Source organism: Branchiostoma belcheri, unplaced genomic scaffold (assembly GCF_001625305.1).
Source record: "Branchiostoma belcheri isolate BF01 breed outbred unplaced genomic scaffold, Haploidv18h27 scaffold16, whole genome shotgun sequence".
NCBI lineage: Eukaryota > Metazoa > Chordata > Leptocardii > Amphioxiformes > Branchiostomatidae > Branchiostoma > Branchiostoma belcheri.
In genome coordinates, this window is record NW_017803046.1 from 1,426,618 (window position 1) to 1,437,237 (window position 10,620).

General features: G+C 39.2%; 3 protein-coding genes across 4 annotated transcripts in view; 2 read left to right on the top strand and 1 right to left on the bottom strand.

Annotated features, from left to right (window-relative positions):
- Positions 1–1,871, top strand: part of LOC109466040 (DNA mismatch repair protein Msh3-like) — a 13,623-nt gene extending 11,752 nt beyond the window's left edge. Inside the window, exons 20-21 of the mRNA XM_019763575.1 lie at positions 849–1,033; positions 1,412–1,871. Of these exons, the coding sequence (XP_019619134.1) occupies positions 849–1,033; positions 1,412–1,775 (549 nt within the window). The 3' untranslated portion in view covers positions 1,776–1,871. The remainder of the gene's footprint in view (positions 1–848; positions 1,034–1,411) is intronic.
- Positions 1,872–2,667: 796 nt separating this feature from the next.
- LOC109466039 lies at positions 2,668–6,551 on the bottom strand. Of its 2 annotated transcripts, none has more exons than XM_019763574.1 (5): positions 6,475–6,551; positions 6,272–6,312; positions 5,584–5,652; positions 5,008–5,255; positions 2,668–4,502 (listed from the first exon to the last, which is right to left on the bottom strand). In XM_019763574.1, the coding sequence occupies exons 1-5, from the start codon at positions 6,520–6,522 to the stop codon at positions 4,309–4,311; spliced, it is 600 nt and encodes a 199-aa protein (XP_019619133.1). In that variant the 5' UTR covers positions 6,523–6,551; the 3' UTR covers positions 2,668–4,308. The 2 variants fall into 2 exon arrangements, with proteins under 2 accessions (XP_019619133.1, XP_019619132.1); XM_019763573.1 differs by having other exon boundaries at positions 2,668–4,505.
- A 728-nt stretch (positions 6,552–7,279) lies between these two features.
- LOC109466182 (ankyrin repeat and SOCS box protein 7-like) overlaps positions 7,280–10,620 on the top strand; it is a 15,739-nt gene continuing 12,398 nt past the window's right edge. Inside the window, exon 1 of the mRNA XM_019763847.1 lies at positions 7,280–7,415. The gene's annotated coding sequence lies outside the window, so the exon portion shown is untranslated. The remainder of the gene's footprint in view (positions 7,416–10,620) is intronic.

Consider the following 10,620-nt stretch of genomic DNA (forward strand, 5'->3'; position numbering starts at 1 on the left):
CGCAGGTGATGCTGCAATAGATGCATTACCAAACAAAAAATATTTACATATCTACACAGTTACAGGGAACAGCATCAACAATGCGGTCCCAAATGCTTGCAAAAGATTGGGATATTCTGAGTCTTGAGAGAAATCAATTTTTTTCTCCATTTGGATAGAATGGTCAACTTTTGTTCGCAGTTGGTTTCTGATATCTTCAAATTGTGAATTATACACTATAAAGTCTTGAATTATGTACATGTACGTGAAGGTTTGACCTGTAGTTTTTCTTGTGTTTTTAGGTGAAGAGTCTAACCCTGTTTGTGACCCACTTCCCACCCCTGGGTGAGCTGGAGGCTCTGTACCCAGAGTCCATGTGTAACTACCACATGGCCTTCCTGGTCATCAACCAGGGACAAGGTAAGCATAACTACTACTAGTGTCATATTGCCCCATTCAAAACCAAAAATCTTCAATATGCTCCTGTCATACTTTACTCAGATATCAGTGTACGTTGGAAATTCATATCCAGATCGGTACAAAAACGACAGTGTAGAAAAGTGTTTATAGTCAAATTTAAGCTTTGAATGGATTGTCATTATTCTGAGATGCAACTGTCTGCACCCTCTGATTTAAGTAGTTGAGGCTACATACACTCGAACATTGGAAATAAATTGAAGTGATAAAGGGAAAATTGATTTGACTACAGTATATGCTGTTGTGTATTGTGTGTAACAATAGTAACAATGCTGTCACTTGAAAATCTGTGGCTATGAAATGCTTTAAACTAAACCTTCACATACTTCAATTTCATAAACAGACTTTATTCAATTCCAGAAATGATAAGTGATCAACCAGAAGGTAGCAAGACTGAGGCAAACAGACCCAAGGCCCCTCTACCTGAGGTGGTGACATTCCTGTACCAGCTGGTGCCCTCCATGGCAGCTCACAGTTACGGTCTCAACGTGGCACAGCTGGCAAATATTCCTCCCAGCATCCTCCAGGTGGCTGCCGTCAAGTCTAAGGAGTTGGAGACCGTGGTACAGGAGAGGAGGTAAGTATAGCGATTGTGAGAATAGGTAGCATGTAAGCAGAATGTACTACACCTACATGAAACTCGTAATGTATTGCGCATAGCACTTTGGCAGAATGTCTCGTTTAAGGTTGAATTTGTGTATATAAGGATGACATCCCATCTATATTTTTCAAATGTTGTGTCCAAAAAGATATTGTCTGCAACGGATTGACTCATTCCTATGCATAGGCATGGTCAAAAACCTGGGTATGTGTTTGAAATTACAGATAAATCCTTGCATTGTTCACTTCCTAAACCGTGTATTGAAATTTGTTCGATTGATATTCACTGATGCAGTTGTAACCCACCATTACTGGTATTACAGATACTCATGCGTGCTTGTCCATTTCTGTGCAGGTCTGAGCGCGAACAGTTCCGTATGATGTGGAATGCAGAGTTTGTGGAGGCAGAAGTGGATGAGATGATGGTGGAGGATGGGGCCATGGTCTCTCAGGAGATGGCAGCAGCAGTGGCGGCCCCTCAACAGATGGAGGCTACTGAAGTAAAGATAGAAGAGATGGAAATGGATCCTCCAGTAGTAAAGGTAGAAGGGATGGAAGTGGATCCCCCTGCATCTCAGCAGCAGGAACTTGTCCAGCAACAGGCTCCTGAACAACAGGCTGAAGTACCAGCCCCACAACAAGCTGACGAACCTCCACAGGCAGTAGTACTTCCTAAGGCTGAAGAACCTCCACAGGTTGAAGCAACCTCCACAGGTTGAAGAACCTCCACAGGTTGAAGAACCTCCACAGGTTGAAGAACCTTCACAGGTTGAAGAACCTCCACAGGTTGAACCTCCACAGGTTGAAGAACCTTCACAGGTTGAAGAACCTTCACAGCCTGAAGAAACCCCACAGGCTCATGAGCCTCCACAAGTTGAAGAACCTCTACAGGTTGAACCTTCACAGGCTGAAGAACCCCCACAGGTTGAGGAACCTCTGCAGGCTGATGAAGCACCTCAGCATGACCACGAGGAACCTGTTCATCAACAGGCTGCAGACCCACCACAGCTTCAGGCAGTCCCAGATCAACAAGGTGATCTCGTGGAGCAGCAGACAGATGACCCTGCAGAACTTGCCGGTCCACCAGAACTGCAGGATGAGACAGTACAACCTTCAGAGAAGCAGGTTGCAGATCCTGCTGAAGCGCAGACAGAGCAGACCGCTGCCATGCCGCTCACACAGCAGCCTCCAGACCTACAGGATACAGTGCCATCTGCACTTGAAACTACAGACTCTCAAGAGAAAAAGATTGCAGAGGCTCTGGCTTTACAGGCAGTAGACCCTAACAGCACAGCATAGCTGACATACCCGAGCTGTATTGGTCTTTTAACCATTCCTGAGTGTAAACTTGATGAAACATTTTTTACAGAGAATGTCACCAGTATTTCTTGTTGAATCCCATGTCCTAGAAATGATCACTGATCATAATTGTAGCCTTGAAATGAAGACTGTACTAACCTTGTAATTAAATTCACGTAGATGGAGTCACTATCAGCGTGTGTGTTATAATGACATTGTGGACAAGACACAAAGAAATGCTTATCAGTCTACTTAGAGATAATTTTGTAGGACTGCATTCCTTTTAGACATAACAAAGTTGACTAATTGTGATGTAATTTCTTTTTGCTTAAGACAGAGAATTAATTTTGTCTTCAAGCACATTGTAGTTGTTGAATGTAATTTGAAAATTGATACCAATGAATTTAAAATTGTGGATAAATGCAAAGTAATCATAGTTTGACGTAGTAAATTGTATCAATGGCAATGCATAGAAATGCTGTAGAACAGAGTGGAGCAAGGATAATATGTTTAATCAATATTGCTTAATTTGTGTATCACACGGTTATAATTCAGAAAATTTAGCTCCTAGCTGCCATACTAGGTGAGAAGGATCAATGTAAAAGGCTAATAGCTGCAGTAGTTGAATTCAGTCAGAATGATATTCAAGACTAACATCATGATGTACTAGAGAATTGCCAAATGATTTCACAGAACATTCTAAGGGAAGGATGTGACTCTATTTCATATTCATTGTCAGAAATCATGCCTATTTTTTTTTTTTCATTAATCAGAACAAAAATCTGAAATGATGATTATCCAAGGAAGTTTCAGTCATTAATAAGTACTGGCCTTTAGGGCCTGATGATTGCTGCAAGAGTAATGAATATTAGTATGATTAGTATTAATTTGTATTTTAGGGAATATGCTAAATGTATGATTAGGGGGGAATATTGTCCATAGTCACTGTCCTCTTGGGTTCAGCTATACTTGTCACACAATTGTTTTATATCTCTATGTAACTGCAATATATATGAGGGATATTATTGCTTGGATTTTGGGTACATTGGGAGTTTTTTTTCAATAATGAAAAGCACTTTTGCCTGGCAGAATATAGCCAAATCAGGGTATCACAATGTAGTGCTTTTTATGCTTTAAAATAAATATGTGAATGGGGAGTTGGGTTTTGTTGTGTTGTGTTTGTTGAGTCTTAGAGAAGGTATTGGTTTTATACTTTTCATGATACAACTTGCAACAATATGACAAATTTGTTGAACTTTGAGCCATGAAATGAACCTACATGTATTTGGCATATCATATTGTTAAATTGTTAATCAAGGCACACAAAACAACACACTGTTCTGTAAGATATTACATGTATTAGATATGGAATTCCAGCCAATTTAGATTATCGTATGACATTTCATTATTAACTAATCATGCCAAGAAGATAATAATTCTAGCAATAATCCATTCATTGAGAACCACACAATGCATCACAAGCTTTATTTACATGTAGTCAACCTGTCCAAAAACACACGTCATCAAAAACATAACGCCACTTGGAATAACTAAAAACATGATTGTCAATATGCCCTAGACAAAACAGAAGCAAGTCTTGAACATGTAATTGTACATACACAGATACTACTGAAAACACTCAATTGTTCGGTTTACATATTGTAAGTCTAAGGTCAGAGCTAACACGAAAAAAATCCTAGAAATGCAAATGCTTTGAAATTTAAATAAGTCTGGACATTGTTTTTGAATTAAATCTGATTAGAACTGTTCTTTTACAGCTACCTGTCAGTAAAGGATTTGATTGATAAGTGATAAATGAACACATGTACATGTATATACAATGAACCAGGACTGATATCGTCGCCAACTGATGGACATGTTAATTAAGCAAGTAAGCATGTGGAATTATATGTTGCTATTGACGCTGATATTTCACAGAGGGGAAGTACATGTTTACGTATGCTGCAGCTGGCCTCTGTTGTTTTGGCCAGAGGTTAGCTGGGAGGACGGTATGGTTGTCGGGTCTCCGTGATACTCGGGTGGGTACAGGGAGTACGGCGGAGGTTTCTCTCCAGGGCGAATTGGTCGCAGGTCTGCCAAGAATTCATCATACAACAACCCGGGGTTGTCGCATTGCTCCCTGGAAGCTGCTGGAAATATATACGTGCAAAACAATTCAGTACAAAAGAAAGATTTCATCCCTTCCAACATACACAAACACAAACACACACACACTAAAACATAGTACAAACATAACAGTACCTGTCCCTGGTGCTAAACACCTTCCACACACAAACATAACAGTAACCTGTCCCTGGTGCTGAACACCACCCACACACAAAAAAAAACAGTTACCTGTCCCTGGTCCTGAATACCATCCACACACAAACATAACAGTAACCTGTCCCTGGTGCTGAACATCATCCACACACACAAAAAAAACAGTTACCTGTCCCTGGTGCTGAATACCATCCACACACAAACATAACAGTTACCTGTCCCTGGTGCTGAACACCATCCACACACAAACATAACAGCTACCTTGCCCTGGTCCTGAACACCGCACACACACAAATGTACTATGGTGCATGTATTATGAAAACATTCAACGAAACAATGTGTTAGTAAATAGTGTGTTAAGTAACATATTACCTTGTGTTGCTGGTGTCCTGTGATCTGTTGTAGTAGACCTTGGATAATACGGTGGGAGGGCTGAGCTTACTTCTGGTGGTGGGTAGCTGGTCATCTGCTGTGCACTACTACTGCCGTTATTAGTGTCTGTTAAGTTAAACGTTATCGTTCTTGGCGGCATGTTCCGTCGACGTCGGTTTGCCCGGCACCGTTTGCAGGCCGTGATGATCCCAGACAGGACAGCGAACAGGAAGAACGCCAGGCCACACCTGATGGTGATACAGGAGTGTCATCATATAGCCAGAATGGATTACCAATCGGGACGGCGATGCAGTATTGGAGTATAGATTCGGTAAAGATTTGATGTAATGTCAACTTATTCGGGAGTGTCTTTTAAGCGAAATTTCTACAAATACCTAGAAACTGTTGATTTTGACAATTGACAAAACAGAGGGCATGTGACTAGACGAGCACATCACGACAAAGTGTCCATATCTATTCATAGATATGATATCATGCTGTATTTTACAAGTATGCCTCGGGTTAAAATGGACAAAAATCTTACCGATAGAAGATGAAAACTGGAAGATTTCTTACCAGAAGTACCAGTATGACCAGACGTACGCACAGCATTGGTCACCGCAGCAGTAGTACCCATCTGGACAACTACGTAAGGCAACATTAACAACATAGTAGTATCAGATATGCCAACTGTTTACCAACCTTCTCTGCAGTATTCCAAAGTTCAAGTTAGCAGTTTCAGTACCCTGTTGTTTGCAGCAACGTTGCAAAAACGGTCATATTCAATGCAAACCACCTAAGATGATGGCAGTACTAGTATTTCATAATATACATTTTTATTACTACGTTACGTTCTTCTATCCATTGTTTTATTTTCACTAGTATGTACGTAGTACTTGCATAATGAGGTCACTAGACCATCGTACCGCGTAAATGACTCTATCTTTAAGCGCTAGCGCTAGACTGGTATAACGTTATATGAATTTCCATTTCGCCGTATAGCCTAATCCAGTGCCCGTTGCCTTATCTAGTATTTTTCAAGCGTTCGAATACATTGCAACGGGACCAGGTACACAAATCTAAACCAGGTACACTAAATACTGGGATCAGAATATGCACTTGTACTGTAAACAGCACGTGAGGTGTTTATCAATAAGTCACTAAGTCAGCACAAAAACGTCCACACGTTTTCTTCTGTATTCCTATACAGTATGTCAATATGTGATGAGAGGCCATGAGAGTTTTGCGAATACGAAGGACTCACTATTTGTTGTCATAACATAGAGTGTAACCGGCTCGCACAACCTGAAACAAGAAGGAAATGCCATCTTAGACCTTAGTTACAACTTCAAACAAATATGCGCCAATTTCTGGCCATATGTGATGGCAAATCGTGAGCACGCTTTCTTATAAACCTTATCAAGAGGTACGTAAAGATCGTGAAATAAAAGGAGTTTGAAATCTCACTGGGAAATAACTGCAAGCGATGGGAAATATGAAGGCTGCAATCGCCATTTTGTTCCTCTTCCTCGTTGTTTGTCTCATTGCGTAGCTCCGTATATATATAGTACAAAAGGCACGTATGCTTGGCTAAATATTAACCCATTTTGGCTGTTATTGGTGTTAACATTCCCAGGCAACGTAGTCGTCAATAGTGACCCTAATGCCCACTGTGTCAGTTGCCTATATCGCCTGGCCAAACTTTCACCTTAGTTTACTGAGTTATGAAGTAAAATTTTAATGATCAATTTTGTCTCAACATTCCTTATACTAGTAGTGCCTCTCCAATGCAATTCAACATCACCACTTGAACTTGCCACTGCTTGAACGAAGTTTTACATTTGCAATATTAATTTCGCCAACGTTTTTTTTTGTTTGAAGTCACGATTGTATCAAAATTCCTCCTTGCCCATGAAAACCTGGAATCAAGTCGTATCATCCATATTGAGAGAACGACTTGAACCGAATGCCTTATTCAACCAGCATCATGCACCTGTCACAAGGGATTTTCGATTTTGGCGCCATTTACGTTGTTATGTTTGTGTTTGTGGTCGAAACCATCAGTGCTCAGAATAGGGTGAAGTGAAAAGTTTTGAATTCATATTTGCCAAATAATATGTTTACTTTCATAGCAAAATATATTTTATTATTCATACATTATTAATTTCAAATATACACTGTCGATTGTTTATAACTTTTAGATTGAGATTTAAGATTTATTGAGACTATAATTAGTTTTCCTTACCCCAAGTATCCCCTTTCGAAGAGTGGTACTGCCGCTCCCACAGTCCTTTGCGTCAGAAGATGGCGGGGAGTATATAAAATTTTTGGCGCATCCGCGGATGACGCAGTTTTTGCGTTTTGATAGCACAACATTGCGGGATACTTTGGCACAGGCGGTTCCAAAGGTTGGTCCATCTCCAGTTGCAGCATATAGTTTAAACTCAGGGAGTTAAGCTCCGCCAAGGGTACTGGACTTGTCGCTTAATTTTGTCGGCTTGCTGAGATGTGACATTTTTTTTGACAGACAACAACACCGCTCTCTAGCGATCCTTCTCTTGGACAAATGCCAGTTTGCTTCCTCTGTTTTCCTTTGGTCTGATTTTGCCTAATATCTCATTCTCTGCACCTGTTTCCGGCCGTGGAAATCTCACGAGAAAAGATCACAGGTAGGGTTGGAAGGGTGTGCGCTGTTGTTGTTTACGGTCGGTGGCGATTACGCAATCGTCCAGATGTCCCGCGGGTACGCGGGTTGCATGGTTGTATTATCATTATACATTGTAGTCTTTTCTGGATCCGTTTACGGAATGGAGATGAACATAACCGAAGAGGCAAGATATTTTGTCCGAATACATGTACAGTGTTATTAGTAATAGACAACCGTGATACGCATCAATCAACACCAGGGCTTCATAACCAAGATGGTTATATAGCCTCTTTGGTATGATAACTGTTGAGTTATAGAATTTCAGTTGAAGCATGAACGAAATGTTTCAATGATCTCAAGTGCTGTGTGCAGATGATGGTGCTCTGTCCTCAGGTTTGGGTATATATTATAGAGTGAGCATATTTATAGTCTTTTAGAAGACATGCTAATTACTAAATAAAAATATGCACAGTACACTTTTTAAAGTTTTCATTAAGGAGATGCCCAAAATGTTAAATTGGAAGCACTATGGCATGCTTGTTGGATGGTCCCTGCAATATTGGAATAACGACTGATTGAATTTTACATTATGTCATACATAGGACTGATATGAAAGGTAAAAAGGTCATTGAGATTAGCCCTCAATTGCATTATTTACAAATTAAGGTGTCATCATCACTTTCATCATCATATTTTGATGGTCATCATTGAGTGGTTATATACATGTATATATGATGGTCATATAATATATTTATATATGACATAAAAATACTGTCAGTTATATCCACTGGGGGAACAACAGAACATAATGCAAACACCACTAATGAATATCTCCTGCAACAGTGCAAGATGCTCTGCCTTTTTGAATTACGCCTTAACTTGGCCAGTTACTGTTAGAGATTCTTAATTAGCTACAATTGTCAACAGGTGTGTGAAATTGATTGTTACAAGAAAAAATATTTTTTGATCCATAAATTTTGCCTAGAAAATAACCTTAGCTTTTTCAATGAACCAAAGATGATGTGTGTGTAAGAAAAACATGGGACTGGGTTATATCAGTGATGATATCAGATCTTCTAATGAGTCTGATATTCTGCATACAATAATCCCAATGGATACTGACAAATGCCTATTGACTACATGTTGCAATTCATAATTGTACTGAATGGAGCATGGCAAAGATCTTGCTTGCAATCAATTTAATGAACATGGAATGCCAGAGACTCTAGAGTCCATTCTTGTTAGATGATCAGTTGATGTATATATGTACATTGTACATTAAACATGAACCAGTCATATATAATATATATAAGAGGGACCTCACCTGATGTTCAGTGTAACTCTTACCTCTTAGCTACTAGTACAAAATGTAATTAAAAATGCAGCACATGTAAATAGACCCCATTTGATATATAATTTATTCGAATTTGAATATAAAATTTTTTCAATGGAATGAAAAGAAATCTAGAGATTGAATCAGGTTTTTCAAGTCCAATTGATTATTAGATGAAATCATACTGCTTGATGTCTACCAGTGATAAATATCATTAGATAAACATATATGATACCGGTATACTTTGACTTGAATCTAGCATCTGCGATAGGGAGGATAGACATATGTACAGTATGAAAATACATGTGTCTGGAATTTGATAAAATTGTAGACTGCAACCTGATAACATTAGTCTATAGATCATTACTGTGATTTATTTTGCAGCATGTTAAGTAGCGTTTATCGCTGATTTTTTAAAATTCCTGTCTTATATATTTACTACAGTTAAAGTTGCTTCACCTACAAACTCAAAGATGTACCATATACTCTTGATTTTCACTACAATGTCAAATTTACAGTGCTTACTCCCGGTACTCCCAGATAGAAAAGATTTAGTACTGTCCCAGGGCCCAGTATGCATTAAAACTTTTTAAGCATGTGGCTACATACATACAACTTCCTACATGTATTATCCAAGTGTCAAATAGCGTACCAAAAGCAGACCATCCTTGAAGCTGGGTACGTGACGGGGTTAAGGTTAAGTTCAAATAAGCATGTCATGCAGACAAGGTTCAACACCCCCAGCCAGGTCATACCAAAGACTTTAAAAATGGTACATACATTTTGTCAGGTGCTTGCTTAGCACTCAGCACTTTGGAGAAAGACTCAGTTAAACATACTCCGCTACCAGCAGACTACGTGCAAGAGCTGTATAGAAACGGAGATAAGGCACTGCTGCCACACCAAAAGCCTTTAAGGTATGGGAAGGAATTTTAGCTCTTAAGACTTAAGTATACATGTACATACATGTATGTACTAATTACTCTTTTTAATTTAAAAGTTTCAGGGCAGTTTTTGTCACACATTGCAACTTGAGGAGTTTAATTACTTCACCAGTAGAATTTGAACTTTTTAAAAGATATTGATGGAAAATACGATTAAGGTTATATTCCTGATATTTAAGTATGGCTACCATTACATAGTACATTTTGTATTACATGCATGTTGGAGTTATGGCATTTGTATTCCTGACCCCACGTGCACATGGATCTAAGATTTGCATCAGCTGTCTGGACTATTTTGTATTGCAAATTCTTTCTTGCTAATGTCTGTGTTACTTTACATTTTACATTTAATTAAAAATAAAATATAGAGAAGGGCAATTCCATGCAAATTCAATTAGGCAAAAAGATATGCAAGCAGCTAGTCAAGTCATGCATGTACTATGCATCTGCTTGGGGATTACAGATCTGAAGGAAATCCACCTGTTCACTATCAGCTTTATTGCAGTCATGACTGTGAGGTATAAATCTGAACTTGTGACCCAGGGTATAATGGCCCTGTTATGGACCTCTAGAATTACCCTTACTAACATATAGAGATATTGGAGTTTATCAAGGTCAATCATCCTGGTCCAAGAACTAGTTCAAGGTCATCAGTTGGGGCATGTAAACATGTTGTGGGAAGGTGTCCT